The following is a 16,562-nucleotide window of genomic DNA, read 5'->3' as shown; positions in this document are numbered from 1 at the left end:
TGGGACCGTGCCCTGGAGGCTTTTGCTGCCCGTCCCGTCCACGCAGAGTGACAAGGCAGCCACCATCCCCAAAACCTCAGTGACTTCAAGTCTCCTGTGTTTTCCTGACACTCGGGATGTTGGTCTGGTCTCCGCTTCCAACCCACACACTGGGGTTCTGCTACGTGGTGACCGAAAGCGTCAGCCCAGTCCTAACTCCATTTTCAGAGGTAGACAAAAGTAGCAATAATAAAAATCAGGGTACTTTGCCCTTCTGTAGAGCCTTTCATCTGGGGTGCTGTAAATGCTGCACAAACATTGGAGCGGCCTACACAAATTGGTAACTTGGCATGTGTGGTCTAAGCCAGAGGCAGCCTTCTCTTTCAAAGTCACATAAAACAAATTTGGCAGCTTAAAAAAAATTATTTAAAAAGCATGCTGGATAAAAAAGATGATTTTGTATTTACATGACTGGAAAGTTGCTATAAAAAACAGAATTTGCCAAGCACATGAGGTAATCGCAGTTTTGGAAATGACTCTGACCCTAACCTTTAAACATTGGCTTGCGGGCAGAGCACCTTTTTAACAGCATGCCCACGTAAACATCTGCATTGCAAACCAAGACCAGACACAATCTTTTCAGTTCTTTCTAAAGGCACGAGAGGTCTAAAGTTCAACTGAACAACCTTCCTGGTGCCTGCTCTGCCTGGGAGACCTTTGGAAAAGATGCAGCATCCCGAGAGGCAAGGGTCTGCTCCTGGTGCCAGCAGAGCTCTCGGAGCCTCTCCCATCCCCATATCAAAGCACAGGATGCCCTTTAGCTAGAAAAACATTAAGGAATTGAGTCATCCCTGGAAAAAAAAAAAAAAAAAAAAAAAAAAAAGAGGCATTTAAAGGGAAAATAGGTCATAAATTCAGGCAAATTCTGTGAACCCTGCAAGCCAGAAGTTAATTGAAGGGGTTTGGAAAACCTCAAAGTCCCTAAGTTTCTCTTAATCCTGCTAGAAACAAGTCATGACTAAAGAGAGAGCTGCTGTGTGCCTGGGGACACAGCTACGCGCCCTGCGCAGGCAGCAGATCTGGTCCCCCTGGGCTGCCATTCTTCGCCACGGGGGATGGAGAGGACACCCCCGGGCTCTGCTGCGGTAGAAGCAAGAGGGGAACCGTGCTGGTGGCTGGGAGCCTCCCTCCTCCTCCTCCTGCCCAGCACGGAGCCTCCCTCCTCCTCCTCCTGCCGTGTAATTCATCCCTGAAAGGCCGTTTCTGAATGTGCTCAGCCTGGCTCCAGTGCTCACTTCTTCCCAGAGCAGAGATGTGCCTGAAAATGATGCCCAAAAGCGGAAACTCTGCAGTGCTTCACAGAGCTAGAGTGAAAAAAAAAATAAACAAAAAACAAACCCATGGCTTCGGATGCCCCTGCTTTTGCCATATATCAAAGCAAGGGCAGATGGCTGCAGAGCCTCTGAGCTCCTGGGGCTGAACAAGGCCGTGCAGCGGGACCGGCTATGGCCAGGAGCAGAATACACACACATCCCAAACTGCAGACACCCATCTCTAACAGGCTGAAGCAGAGCTGATGGAAAATTACATTTTTCAGTGATTCTGTATTCAAGAGCTCCTCTCAGGAGGATGAGACAACACAACTGGCTCCGCTTTCGTCGTTGCCAAGAGATCTCCTGAGACCACGGCTTACCCAAACAGGCCACCAGACCGTCTCTGAGCCCTGCTTCATTAAAGCTTCCACCTGCACCCATCTCCTGGGTGCCAGCGTGACCCAGAAACACAGCCAGGCAGGCACTACCACCCTGCCCCTTCTGGGATCACCTCCCTTTGCTGCATTTTTCACTAGCACAAAATGCTACTCAGTAAGGAAACAGCAGCACTCACCTGACTCATTGCATCTGCATTTTAGTCCCAATTTCTGAGCTGTATAACCCACTGGTGCTGTGACAGGGAAACTACAGCACCAACCCAACCTTGCTGTGACAGGGAAACTACAGCACCAACCCAACCTTGCTGTGACACAGAGGTGAGATGCCCAGCTTGCTCCAAACTCAGCCCTGGGGCTGGAGAGCTTTGGAAAGCCTGAAACACACTCAACAAACGCTACCTCAGGAGATGTCCCAACCACCAGCTCTTGCTCCTCTTCCAGGCTTGGCCCAACCCTATTAATTCCAAACTGAGATCATGCTAAACGTTCTCACTGCTTGCAAAAATCTTTTCTCTGCAGAGCCGGTACTAATTACTTCATCCAGCTGTGAATGTAAGTGAACTGTGACACCGAGCTACAGGAAACGGCTCAAAACGTGGCTGTACAGGGAAGAAACCTGGTGGCCACCGGGACACCAACGCTGGGCACGCTGGATGCGCAGGTCATTCAGTACCAGACACTTAATCCTGCACTGCTTGCTAGCAGCAGCCAGGTAGCTATCTCAGAGATCACTGCCCCTTCAGATGCTGCCAAATAGGGAGAGAAAGGCTTTTTCTGCAACAGAAGTGTGATTTCTGGAAGAATATTTATGATTCCCAGAAGAATATTTATGATTCCCAGTACAGGCTGTGTAGGAGCCTCCTGTATTTCTAGCAGGGCGGTGCTGGGGTGCGAGCGGGGGTGCTGGCCCCCCCGGCAGGGCTGCGGGCGGTCGGCTGGGGAAGGTCACTGCTGGCGAGGGCTGTGCCGGAGGAGAGCGGCTGGTGAGCCGGGTAACCGCGCCGGCAAGGTCAGCTTGGCTGCACAAAGCTGGCACAGCGCGCTCTTCCTCCCGCCGCCAGCTCGAGCCGGTGCCTCAAGGGCGCCTCTGGGCTCACCTCCACCTCTCCTGCCGCTGGTACCGTGCTTCCCCAAGGCTGCTGACAAACCTGGGGCACTGGCTCCAATTTCCCAGAGCTCTTCAAAGCTCCCGACTTGAAATTAATGATGTTTTCACATAAGCTCCCCTCTCTGTTTCTCTTTTGCTCTCAAAAGAGCCGTGGGCTCTATTTTTGGGCAGGCTCCTGTGCTAACCACAGCAGGAGCTCGCTAAAAAGCTGCTAGCTCAGGCGCGCTTCAGCTGGAGCACCCAATCCTGCCAAAATCCAGCAGAGAGATTTCAGCATCCAGAAGTCTCTGGTGCCCTGGGGACCACTGCATCCCTTCCTGCTTGCTGCTGGACACGGGCACGTTTGCTTTTCATGAGCAGGTCCCTGCACGAGGCAGGTCTGGGGGATCCCTGCACCCCCGGGGACAAGAGCCAGACCTCACGGAGAGGCAGCGTAAGCAGAGCAGCCCAGCACGACTCAGCCCGTCCTTCCGCTGGTTTGCCCGGCCTTTACCACGATGCCATGGGGTTCCTACAAAAGCTACGTTTACAATGCATACCAAATTATTATTAGAGTGTTAATTGCATACGCATATAGCCCAGGCCGGGGTTTCCGAAGTGTGTATCTCCATCTAGACATTTCTGGGGAAGGTGCATGAATTTAATATGACTATAAATGAGTCTTCTAATAAACTCTATCCAATCACACCAATAGATCAAATAAACTTGGCTTAACCTGACTTGGGAGACCCGTCTAATTACCTGGCCTTCAATCAATGCTCCGACATAAATATGCAGAAGTCTGCTACACAGTCACTGCAAGCAAAAAATAACTGAAACAGCTTTTTAAAATTGCATTCATGTTTCTAAGAGTCAGACCGCAAAGTTTCAGGTTTTCAGAGGATGGCTATAAAGCTGTGAAAGGTTCTTAATGGACAAAGTGCTTTTAGCTGTTAACAGTAATTATCTAGCACTTCCAAAATGCTTTTCATCCGAGCGCTCCATGTGCCTTGCAAATAACGTTCCCCAAAAGATAACACAGGAGCCAGAATATTAGCTCTGCAACAGGCATTACGCTGAGTCACAAGAAGATGCAGTGACTTGGATGTGGCCGTGCAGCGAGTCAATGCAGCTGCAGCAGGACTACAGTGCAGCACTCTCATCCAGATCCCATGAGCAGCCTCTGCCAGAAGCCTGCGGGTGATGTAGATAAAGAGCAAATACAGATTCTTCTTCTGCACTTAATTCTGCTGCATCCTGCTAAATTCTGCTCCTGCATCAACCTTTGAAGTCATTGTGCGAGTGTGAATGAGCGGAAAGTCAGCAAGTACCGGGGGAGAGAGCTCTCCTGTACTATGCCTCTTCCAGACACGCTCCCGCTGCCCAGCTCCTCCTCAAGCTCTCAGCAGCCCCTTCCCCACCCTGCCAGGAGCATTTCCAGCCTCTCCATCCACAAACCACACGGCCCTCAAGGTGGGTTTTGGCATTCACACCACCATGTCAGAGGGACTGAGGCAGATTTCTCTGACCTCTCTGCATGTGCCTCCACCCAGTTGGTGCTGGGAGCTGGAGACCAGAGCTGAGGACATGAACATCTCCCTTCTGACTGCCTTCAGAGCAGTCTCCCCCTTCCCTCCCATGGACAATCAGACCCAATCGCCGTACCTTTGTTTAAGGGGGAGTTTTCCAGCCCTTTTTTCCTCCTCTTCCAACCTCCTGCGAGCTTCTTCCAGCTGGGTGAGAGGGTTGGGGGCTGGATTGGGCGGCATGGTAGGATCTTGGATGAAGGGGTGAGAAGGCTGGACGACGTTTCGGAGCTGTGCACTGACCCACGGATGCACCGCAACAGGTCGCTCGATGGAGAGGGGTCGGACCATATCATGGGACAGCTGCTTCTTAGCACCTGAAGAGCTACACGCAAACACAAAGGTTTTACACAGATCACTGAGCTGCTTTGCACAGGCACACAGTCACTCCTGTATGGACCTACTGCTTCTGCAGCTGGACGTGGGCACCACTGGGAAGCTCCTTACAGCATGGCTTCCGAGGGAGAGGGCAGCACCATCCACCTCTAGAGAAGATTTCAGGACAGCAAGTCCTGAGACATCGGGGTAAGCAGCCCAAGCCTAACGCCAAGCCCACGCATCTGTTTAAGGGCTCTCATCAAGAGCACAATACCTAAAACTAAAACGAGCAAAAGGCAGCTCCACCATTTGTGACTTTCCCCCTGAAGATGCCCTCCCACGTGCTGCTGACATTCCCAGGCTGGGAACCTCTCCACAAGCCGCTGGTCGGCATCTCCAGGGAAAGGGATGTTGCAGGGACGTGCGTGTCCTTCCCCAGCTCCAGCGGCAGAACCTGCTGCCTGGCTTCATGCTGGCCTGGCCCTGGCACTCGGTCCCAGCTGCCTGCACTGCCACCTGCCCTGGCCTCTACCGTCCAGCAAGAGAAGAAACCACCAGCAGTTTCGCCACTCAGCCACCAGCGCAGCTGCGTCAGTGAGGACAAGACCCCAGATCCCTCTTGTCGATGCCTGGTAAGCACTGGGTTTTGTCACAGACTGAGCAGTGATTAAGGATCCACGCTTGCAGGAGATCTGCTTGACTCCATAGAGATTCCTGAGACAGCCACGTCCTTGGCTCCGCTCTAGGCAGGCAAGACCACCCCAGAGGATGCTTCCAGCAAGCTGAAACGCTGGGCAACCCCGAGCCATGCTGAACTGCTTGCTCAGGACTAATGGCTCCAGTGCAGCAGGTCCTACCTTTCTATCAGCATCTTGCAAGACTACCAGGCATTTACATACAGCAAATGCTTAAAGGAAAACCACTGCTGCTTTATCCACCTTGGAACCACAGCGGCAATTTGTGATTCTCCTGGGGCTGCACCCTCCCCCCCACAGCCACAAGTCATCCTTCAGAAAAAACAGCCCTTACAGCCCCCCAAGCAATCCTCAGTCTCCAAAGGGTCTAAACCCTTGTGCCTGGTGAATTCTTGTCTTCCCAAGGTCTCCAGGAACAAGACAGACTGCTGGACAGCCTTGTGCAGGGGATGCAATACAACAGCGTGAAGACCCCTCGCTCTGCCAGCCCTTACCCATGGTTTGTTTTCTTATGCCTGCTGATCTCCTTCTCTCCTTCTATGATCCACTGAAGGATCTTCTGGTTTCTCTCCACGTCTTCAGGAGATCCTGGCATCTCATAGTTGGCACCATCACTTTTCCCTGAATCGGTCTTCTTAACATTTCTTTTTGAGAGCAGACTTGCCTTCCCACTGCAAGAACAAAGCTTGAGACATTAGCGCTTTGCCTAAGCCAAACCACCGCAGACTGCGGCAGAGGATGGACATGTCTCTCTCCAGACATATTCAGCCCTGCCGGGGTCTGGTGCTGCCTCCAGTGCAGACGTGGCTCTGGCTGCCTTCCACCTCCCCCTGGCTCTACCATAACTCAAACCAACCATGCCTCAGTTGAGGCTAAGAGCAAGACTGGCCAGACCTAGGCACGGCGGGCTCCTCTGTCCGGCCACCCGTGGGGAAAGGGAGCTTCTCCTCTGGCCAAATAAGCCACGGCAATGTGGCCAAAAGCCCAGCAGATCTCCTGTCACAGGAAGGGTTGTGTTAACCCCCCGTCCCTTTGCTCAGAGCAGGAGGTTCATCCTGGTGATGCAATCCATCGGCTGCCTCTCCATGTCAGACCACTGCTCAAAACCTGAGCCCTTCCCATCACCCCCCCAGATTCACTGATGCCCCAGACTGCTGAGGTGCCGTACCCAACACTGGCTTCTCACCCCGACTGGAGCCGAGGCTTCACATCAAGGTGGAAGTTCACACCCTGGCAGGGGGAGGCTGCCTTCTCCAGGCTCTCGCGCACTGGGAAGCACAGCCACCTCAAACACCGTAGCCAGACGGAGGCCGGGCACTGGCCGACACTCTACCTGGGCTCATGGCTGCAGCAAAGGCTCCTTGCCCACGTGCATGCCCATGTGCCCAGCCAGGCGGCCCCACGCTCATGAGGCCACGCAGAATTCACCCGTGCTGGCCTGTCGTTTCACGGGATCCCTGCCGTCTTCATCACCTACCCGCTTTATTCCATTGGACCTCCCTACCTCTGCTTCTGCATGCTCACTAACATGCACAGGAAAAATAACCTTAGCACTACAGAGGAGTAACAGGCCCTCAGAGAGCTTTGCTGACTTTCTGGGGAAAAAGCCTGGAGTGGGGTTGCTGAAGATCTACAAAGACAAACTGACACCTTCTCTGCTTCTCCCCACACAAGGACTACCAGGTATTAAATGAAATTCTCCAGCAGCAGATTCAGTGCAAATTAAAAAAAAAACAAAAAGCCTTTTCCTGCAGGTTGTAATCATCCCGCAGACACAGCCACAGTGGGCTGGGGGGACAGCAGCCCAGCTGGGTTCAACAAGGAGCCAGACAAGCCACTGCAAGAGACTGCTGGTGGCCAAACAAGACCATTCAGATACAAACTCTTGTCTTGTGAAGCTCCTAAGCTGGGGACTGTCAGGATCTGGGAGCTTGTGCCAGGGGAAGGACAGCTCTGAATGTGTCCTCAAATATGTGCTAGAGAGAAGTCCTGTCTGTAGATGGGGCTTTGCGCTAACCCAGCATGGCCATGCTCACGCTCTGTTGAAGCAACAACCCTTTCCCCTTGGAAACAGGGCAGATTTAACTGCTTCTTCCCCCCAGGAGAGCAGCTAGCTTCAGCTGCCTCTGCCTCCCTCCTGCCACCCCAAAAAGCTGCTCTCTACCTGCTGCAGACCCAGCTGCCTGTCTTCACTAAATATCCCACCCTTGGTACGCTGCAAAGCATCACCCCAAAACCACAGCCTTGGGGAGCCAGCTGAGCTCAGGGTGAGCACAGTTCTCCCCCGTGGCTACTCCATCAAACATCCCTTATCCTGGGCAGCTCCAAGCTCCACTCTCACCTTTGCAGCCATCCAGCAACTGGACTAGCAACACCCGCAGCGGAGAAGGAGTTTCACCCTCTCCCCTTAGCACACAGGGCACAGAGGAATTTAAACAGCCAAGGGAAGACAGACAAAAGCCTCTAAGGCAGTGATACGTCTTTCCTGGGCAGAGGGTGCCCTGGCCTAGAGCACGTCACCTTGGGACAGGAGCCACGGCAGCACTGCAGCACCCATTGCTTGGTTAGGAAGAGAAAGGAGCCCTTCTGGTGAATGGGTTAGGCCTTGCAATAAGGAGGGCTTTTTGGTCCTCTTTTAAACACCTTAGGAGACTGGTTTCTGGTATCCAGACCCTGAGACACAGCCCTATATTTAGCATCTCCTGATGCATGGGGAAGTAGACGAGCATCCGCAATTTCTAACCACCTCTGCTGCTTTAAGGAGCAGAAAAACTACTTTATAAGCAAGGCCATTAAAAGTCCTGGTTAGAGAGTGTCTTTCAGCACCAGATCACAGAGGTGAAAAGGGGTCTATAAGGGTTATTGGGGCACATATACATTTCTGAAGAGGAAGAGCAGTGGGAGGCCCTTAAACCATGTCCCAGCACAGGCTTTCATAAGAAAATGTGGTTCAACCATCCTGTTTCACCAGCGCACTACAGCCCATTTACGAAAGAGCTTCCTAGAGAAGCCATGGCTCTGGGACTCCCGTTGAGTATTGCTTTGACTCACCTGTAGCCTAAAGAGTCCATGGGGACAGGGGCCATGCCCAAGTTTTCAGTGTAGTTTCGTGACTTTGTTGCATAGTTATGTGAATCTACATTCCAAGCAAAGCTGTTCTGCACTCGCTGCGTGGCCTCGGCCTCGATCTGCTCTTTTGGTTTCATCACACTGTGGTGATGGATGTGGTGGTAGATGTGTTTATGGTGGTATAAGTTAGCTGCATCCAGTTTCATTCCTGATTTTGTTGCGTGCTTGCCATGCCCTGGAGGAATTGTTCCTAGTGTCCCTGACAGCTTTCCTAAGTGGCCGCTTTCCGGGGACCGTGGCTTAGGAGAGTGGCGGCCGGGTCCTGGAGACTGGCAGCCCGGTGTTTTCATCACACGTTGTACATGTTCATCGAGGATGCTTTCTGGGTTTTCTTCATGGGCATCTCTCATCTGCATCCCAGCACAGCCCATCTCAGAGTAACGAGGAGCAAAGTGATGAAAGGCTTGGGCGGAAGGCATCTTGTGGCTAATGACTGAGGGACCAGAAGAGATATCTGCATCCTCACCTTCTTCTTCCTGCAGGAAACAAGAGGACAATCAGAGAATGACAGTGGGGTGGTGGAAGGGGTCCCCAGTCCCACCTCCTGCTTGCAGCAGGACTGCTGCCAACCTTTGAAGGGGTCAGGCACGGCTTTGTCCAGCCAGATCGTGAAAACCTTCAAGATGGAGATCCACTGTTCCATGCTCCTGCGGAAAATTTCCTAACCCTCAACCTGATCCTGTGCAGTCCCTGCTCATGTCTGTCACCTTGCTGCCACCAAGCTCAGGTCGCTGTACCTGCCTTTTGAGAGACCATTACCAAGGGTCTCTTGGGCGAGGAGTGGATGGAGAGCAGCCCCAAGGAGAGGGACTTGGGGGTAGTACTGGATGGAAGACTGACTGTGAGATAGCAATGTGTGCTCAGAGCCCAGAAAGCCACCCATGCCCTGGGCTGCAGCCAGAGCAGGGTGGCCAGCATTGCTCCGCTCTGGGGAGACCCCCCTGCAGTGCTGGGGCCAGCTCGGGGGCCCCCAACAGCAGAAGGACACGGAGCTGCTCGAGTGGGGCCAGAGGAGGCCACGGAGATGCTGGGGGGGCTGGAGCAGCTCCCCTGGGAGGCCGGGCTGAGAGAGTTGGGGGGGTTCAGCCTGGGGAAGAGAAGGCTCCGGGGAGCCCTTCGAGCGGCCTCCCAGGGCTTAAAGGGGGGACAGGAGAGGTGGGGAGGGACTCTGGATCAGGGGGTGGGGGTAGGGTGAGGGGGGACGGGTTTAAACTGACAGAGGGCAGAGTTAGATGAGATCTAAGGCAGAAATAGTTCCCTGTGCGGGGGGTGAGGTGCTGGCCCAGGGTGCCCAGAGCAGCTGTGGCTGCCCCCTCCCTGGAAGGGTTCAAGGCCAGGTTGGACGGGGCTGGGCTTTGAGATCCCTTCCAACCCAAACCAGTCTATGATTCTGTGATCCTAAGGTCAACAGCAGCATCAATAGTTTTGAAAATCACACACTGATTTCTCCCAGGCATGCTAAGACTGGAGTGAAACACTTCACGCAGATGAAAAAAGGGGCTGGAACTAACTGTTCATGTAGCTCACAACGGTCTAGGGCATGCTATTAGTGACTCTTAAGTCCTTGCCAGGAAGAATAAAAATCCTCCATGCTGACAGCCACAATTTTGATGCTGACAAACTATTTTACGCTCCAACATAAACTCGTATATTTATGAAAATTCTTTATTGGAAATCAGGATTCCTATTTTTTTTAATTACATAAGCGGGATTCCAGTGAGTCCTTTAGTCCCGCTCTGTTTTCCTCCTTTGGCACAGTGAAGAAATCAGTTGTAGCGTGGGGTATCTCTGCCCTGCCAGATAAATGCATCTGCTAGAAAACACTGCCTCCCATCAGCTTTGCCTGTCAGATGTCATCATCCATCACTTGCTAACCAGCTTCAAAGTCTCAGCTGCCAACCACAGAGCAAGAAAGCAAATAACAGACTTCCTCCCAGTGTCACACCTGGGGGTTCAAACCTGAACAGGGGACAATGCCAGGCTTTGAAAGTGCCAAAGGCGTGGGCGCTGCAAGCCTGGGGGTGTGACACGATGCCCACGTCTGGAGGGAACACACCGCTTTATAACAAATCGCTTTGAAGAACTTCAGAGGCACCTTTCATCTACAGCCACAACGCTGCAGCCTGCCAACTGCCGTCCCTGGGCACCTAGCTCAGGGACAAGAAAAGATGAAGCATGTGCTGACTAAATCCCTACCACTGGGGTAAGCATCTATTAGCAGTTTATGAAAACGCAATGACGCACTCAGCACTTGGGAGGCTTTTAGGGCTGGTACCTACTTTCTGGAAAACTCTTAGCTTTAAACACCAACTAACGCACAGGGCAAGATCCGACCCTGGCACAGATCCCTGATGAAGAGCAGCACGTCCTTTCTGCTCAGAGCCCAGAGCTCGTGCTGTGCTGTCACACCGGAGCAGGGTGGCATGGGACTGACAACCCAGGGTGGTCCATGGCTGCCTGGAACTCCCGGTCTGCCAACAGCTGGGACCCGGTACTTTGCTTTGCTCTGAGACTGAGATCAGGGTGGGCTAAGGGGAGGGATGCATTGGCTCGCTCTCCGTTTGCCTTGGCTCAGCTCATCTGTGTCACTGAGCAGGAGATCTGGACCCCAAGCAGGTCCTCAGCAGCGAGCGGTGCTGGGGTGGGTGGTGTGTGGGCAAGCCTGGGGCAGCTGGCCTCCCACCCCCCAGCACTGGTTTCAGCCTCGCATCGGGTAGGAAAGCCCCAACAGTGAGAAAATGGGAGCTAATGAAGGAATTGGGGTGTCTGTCCCAAGCTGCCCTCTCTCCTTGAGCAGAGCAGACACCAAAGTTTTGAGTCAAGGCTGCAGATACCAATCCTGCCGAATCTTTTCACCGTGCTTAGTCTGCAGTGAAAAAAACAACAGAGGGCACGAGGTCAGGGCAGCCCAAGCTGGGATTGTCATGCAGGACTGTGGATATGGCAGAGCCAAGCCTTGGCTCCGTCGCATGCACTGGTGCGTTGCAAGGCGCTCCGATGTCTATGCCCGGAGTAGTCTAAACTGCAGTCTACGCCTGGCAGTGCCGCAGCAGCCTTCCAGCCCACCCAAACTGCTGCCAAACCTGCAGCCCCTCTGCCCACCGAGCACCCACGCCCTGCCCACGCCTGGCACAGGCAGAAGGGAGGGAAGACACGACCACGACACGACCAAGGAGGCACAGGCAGGAGGCCAGCAACTACTGTGTTTTACACCGAAAAAAACCCACGGATCCGGGTAGCAGCCTGCCCCACAGGCTCAGCTTTCCTGGACACAGGGCTGGCGTGGGCTCCAGAGCCGTGTTTCGGCGTCTGGCTGCGGTGGGTAAGCTGGGCAAAGCCTGGCAGCGTGCGCAGTCCCTCGGCGGGCGGGGAGGCCCCGGGTGCCATAGCCACTAGATGGTGCTTTGTTGACATAACATTGTCAAAAACCTCTTCCATCCACTCCCAAAGGCAGCGGCAGTTCGAAAGACGCAGGCTTCAACTTTGCTGACTGTCTGCTGAGCTATTTTTGCTTTCCAGCAAGGCCAGGGGTGCCCGTCCCTTTGCATTAGGAGGCTGAGATCTGCACTGATGAGCTACGGGCAAGCGATACCTTGCTGCAAACCTCCTCCTCTGCCTTCTCCCAGTCCCACCCATCAGGCTGCTGCTGGTCGGTAGAGCAAAACAGCTCGCCTAACCACGTGTGCGTTTTTGATCACCGTGCAAATGATTTCCCTATCTAGTTAGGCAATGTTTTATATTCAAATTGCGAGAATCTCAGTGGTGGTTTTGCTTCTCCTGGCTTACTTTCAATTCATTCAGTTCAGACAAAGACAGAGTGATCGTTATGATACGATACCAATCTGTATGGTATGATACTGCAGCTTTCATGCACGGACATGAGGCTGAAGTGGCTCAAAAAGTAATAAGGGAATCCACGTATCCCCTAATCCTCTCCCACATTGCTCCGAATAATTAATGCATTCAGAGTTTGGTTTTTTTTTGAAAAACAGAAATCTTACAGTCTTTTCAGTAAAAGGCATTTGGCTTTAAATCAGGTACCTCTTCTCGATATTACTGATGTGGCTTTGAAAGGGAACCTGCAGGCAGCTCAGCATGGGGGAGAAAAATTATTTTTTCCTAGCTTTTGCAAAATATTTCCAGTTTCTCTGCTGAGCTGATAACTGCCTAGTGTGACTAACGCTCGTGGTTTTCCCTCTGCCACTGTTCAGTGAGCCATGCAGACCCGGTAAGAGGTTACCCTGTAGTCCTGGTGTTCAGTCACAGAAAAAAGCCCTGTGATCTATCAGGATTCAAGCTCTCCTCTCGCTGATACCAGCAGCTCCTGCACCTTAAGTGCTGACCTAAAAAAGCTACAATTGCTTACTCTGAGTTTTTCCTGAATGGCTAATGCCAGATGCCAGCCAGTCAATGAAATACATTCTGGAGACAGCAAAGAGGTTTAATATATAGCATTAGTGGGAGTCCTGGGCTTAAAAATAGATTAAGTCACACAAAAATGTGTTTAAACAGACTTGAATATATTCTCTGGCACATAGGTATTTGCTGATTTTATGGTATTGCTACTGGCAGCTTCTTCAAAGATGAAGAGGGCTGGGATAATGTAGTCTGGTACAGGTGGGGGCTGCAATGGAGCCATGGGAGGAGAAGAAGGAGGAGGAGGAGGAAGAGGAGGAGGAGGAGGAAGAGGGCTCTACTAGAGCTGTGGTAGCAGAAAATGCTGCTGGTTACACTGGCTTTGTCTAGAAAGCAATAGGCACAAGACAGTAACAGACAGCAATTCCAGAAGGACAGGAATCTAATCACAAAATAGCACCTCACTGGCTTTTTCTGGCTGGAAGCAGAGGTGCAGGGAGTTTGCTGGACAACACCTGGAGCTGGAGGGATTCTTCTGCCTCCCTCACTTCTCTGCATTTGGAATGCAGATGTGATTTAAACTGAATACTACAAGCTCTTTACTGGTTTAAGAACTACTAGTTGAACATTTAAAAATACTCTAATGGGGCTGGAGGGTCCGCCCTGGAGCCCCAGAGGCTTGGCTTCTCTGAAAACACAGAACTAGCCACGACAGGGGCCAGCACCTCTGCTTTAAGGGAGAGCTGCGGGTTACTAAGCGCGGGGCCTTGGCCTCAGGGCCGTGGCAGCTACTAACTGCAGAGACCCACAAGTTCCTCACCCAGGGCTGTAATTATACTGACACTGGTGATGTTCAGTAACACTGTGGCATCCTCTGAAAACCCTCCTGTATCCCCAGCACAAGATGTACAGCTACCCATGAGATGCACTATCTCGGAAGCAAAGATACAGTGTCAATACTGCTGAACAGGGTGTCTCACACAGGCAATACTGGATGACCAATACCTCATTCTTTCCCTTCTGGAGCTTGCTGTGGAGCTAAAGGCCTTGCATGCTGTTCTTGGTTCATCTACCAAACCCTCAAGCTCTGAAGGGCCCCAGCACTACCAGGGGGTACCAAGAGGTACCAGGCAGGCAGTGCCATGGGCTGGGCTTCCCCAGCCACCCATGTGGAGTCAGTGTGTTTCTCTGCACAGGAGAGGGGTTTTGGATGCTACACCTCACCAGTTCAAAATTTTCTAGGGATGTGCTAGGCACTGATGGGCAGAACCCTTTCGGTTGTGGTAAAAGCGGCCTGATAGTAGACAGAAACACCTCTAAGTGTAACATCACCTGCTATCTGGTCACCATTTTGAGGGGGAAATAAGGATCACAAAAAACCCCACAGGGGAAGGTGAACCCCTGTCACATAGTCCCCATCCTTGCATGGAAGGGATTGCTCACAAAATCAGGAGAGCGAGGGTGCCAAAGAAGATGATGGAGAGCGTTCACAACCCCTAAGTGGTGGCAGAAGTGAGCAGTGCTGTGCCACAGCTGGCATCTTACAGCAGGGAGGGAGTGCTGGAACTCACAGAGCCTTGCAAGGATCGGGGAACAGCGCTGTGGAAGATCCTGGGACAATGGGACCCTCCAGAAGCCCCCATGAGAGTGATGACCACGGCTGTTGGAGCAGCGAAACGGTCGCCCCAGTCGCTTCCACAGCAGCTGAAAGCTCCCCTGTGGTGTACACTACGCAGGCAGACTCCCAGGCTGGTACAGGAGGCAAGGAGGTTACTAACCGCTCGAACGCGTTTCAGGCGCTCCTCTAATTTCTCCTCTGCTTCACGTTCCTTTTGTACTTCCTCCAAACGATTGATCAGTTCTGCAGCAAACTTCTCTGGTTCAACATGGATATCCTTTGGCATTCGGTATGTACGCTGGATGAAAAACACGCCAGGGGTTAGGAAAAGATACATGAAAAAAAATCACACATTTATTTTGGAGGCTTTGATAACTGGAAATGCCAGTCATTCCGGTGGGGAGCTGAGGGAGGACAGGCTGGCAGCCGCGGAGGTGCAGCCCAGGACCAGGGGGCTGGAAGCTGAGCCACCACCACGAGCTCCCCATCTGGTACCAGCTCCACACACTGCTCCACCTAAGGGAAAGATTCTCTGGAGCCACAATTCAACGAGTTCTTTTGGCACCAGACTTAACTCGGGGATAGATGTGCTTGCTTTCCTCCTAATGTACACATGGTCAACAGGAATATCCTGGTCTTAAAGGGTGGGAAAAGGATGTACAGACAAACCTCTCAAAAATCATGCTTATAATAGTGATGTTTTCACTTTGAGAGAAAGGAGGGCTCTTACACACGCTTATTCAGCTTACCCCTGGTGGATCAGCATAGGCCAGTCGATCTGCAAATCTAGCCCACGGCCACAGAAAGGAGTGGAAATCCCGTCACCTCCAAGACATCTTGCTCCCCTCCATCTTCTGCTACAACCCAGCCCAGTCACAAAAGGCCACGATTCCCACAAAGCAGCCTCTCTTACTAGAGGATCCTGCAGGATTTTATCTTGGCTCTTCAGAGCTGTGCAATGATCCTCTACTTGCTTTATCAGTACAGCAACCTTACAAGTGCAGAGATGCCATTTTTCTGCTTGCTCTGGGTGAACGAATTAATATTTATGGCAGTTCAAGGGCATTCTTGGTTCCTTATGCTGAGTTACTTTCTCCCAATATTCCTGAGTTCTGGGATAAGAAGTTTGTGTAGAGAAGTATGAACCTATCAACTGCTGTATTTTTCCCCTCATTTTTATCCCTTCTGTATTATTTTGTTAAAATAGTAGAAAAAATAAAATGACACAGCAGAGATAAAAATTTAATTTGGAGGAAAAATATATGGAAAATTCAACAGTATAAAAACCTGCATTCAAATATTTCAATACCAACATGAGAGAAATATATACTGTAGAACCAGAGATAAAATTAAATGTGAAGACATGAGATAATTCATAGCAAAAGAACAAATGCGGTACCAGAAGCAGACACTAAGCTTGAAATCTTTAAAGAAGGATGAGATACCACCCAAATTTATCCCAGACCAGCCAAAAGATCAATGTGGATGACTAAAATAATGCTTTTCCTCAAAATCTGACAAAAGTAAGCAAATCATACTGGTTTTTCTCTTTCTGCTAGCTGCTGAGTGGAAGGCAGGGGAAAAAAACAGAGGCAGCAAGTATCCTAGTGATGGTACTGAGAAGCTGAAGACATCTTTTATGACACCCAAGCTGGGTTGCAGAGGTCTCAGTTAAAGCACCGCTCGTTTCACTTGCCAAGAGCAAGACCCGGCCAACCCTGTCAGCAAATCTCAACTCCAGGGCTCGCTGCCGTCGCCTTCTCTTCCACACCACGTGCTGCTGGGCTGCTGCGTCCCTGGGGACATCTGCAGACACGATGCGGCTTTGCAGGCAAAAGGACTGCTTGCTCTAGCACCCGCTTTCCGTGACAAGCAGAGGGACCCACAGCTCCATCTGAAGCTGTCCCAGGCAGGACTGACCCATCTGAGCTGGGAACAGCCCCCCAAAACCATCGCCTTCAGCCAGGGATGCAGCTGCTGGAGAGGGCGTAACACGTGGGAGCTATCAGCCCACCCCGCGATGACAAAGTCTTTGCTGCCACCAGGACCTCCAGCCCTGCAAATCAATGGCCTGTATTAAAAA

At 51.9% G+C, this 16,562-nt stretch overlaps 1 protein-coding gene across 4 annotated transcripts in view; it reads right to left on the bottom strand.

The window, feature by feature from the left end:
- The window catches only part of AXIN1 (axin 1), an 88,610-nt gene that overhangs the window by 3,336 nt on the left and 68,712 nt on the right, over positions 1-16,562 (bottom strand). For all 4 annotated transcript variants that reach the window (XM_042798538.1, XM_042798540.1, XM_042798541.1 and 1 more), the window contains 4 exons: positions 14,640-14,777; positions 8,428-8,981; positions 5,871-6,047; positions 4,443-4,688 (listed from right to left, as the gene is read on the bottom strand). In XM_042798538.1, the coding sequence (XP_042654472.1) occupies positions 4,443-4,688; positions 5,871-6,047; positions 8,428-8,981; positions 14,640-14,777 (1,115 nt within the window). The remainder of the gene's footprint in view (positions 1-4,442; positions 4,689-5,870; positions 6,048-8,427; positions 8,982-14,639; positions 14,778-16,562) is intronic.

This window comes from Tyto alba, unplaced genomic scaffold (genome assembly GCF_018691265.1).
Source record: "Tyto alba isolate M040663 unplaced genomic scaffold, T.alba_DEE_v4.0 Super-Scaffold_28, whole genome shotgun sequence".
Lineage (NCBI taxonomy): Eukaryota > Metazoa > Chordata > Aves > Strigiformes > Tytonidae > Tyto > Tyto alba.
The sequence above is the reverse complement of the archived record's forward strand: the minus strand, read 5'-3'. Positions and strand labels throughout refer to the sequence as shown.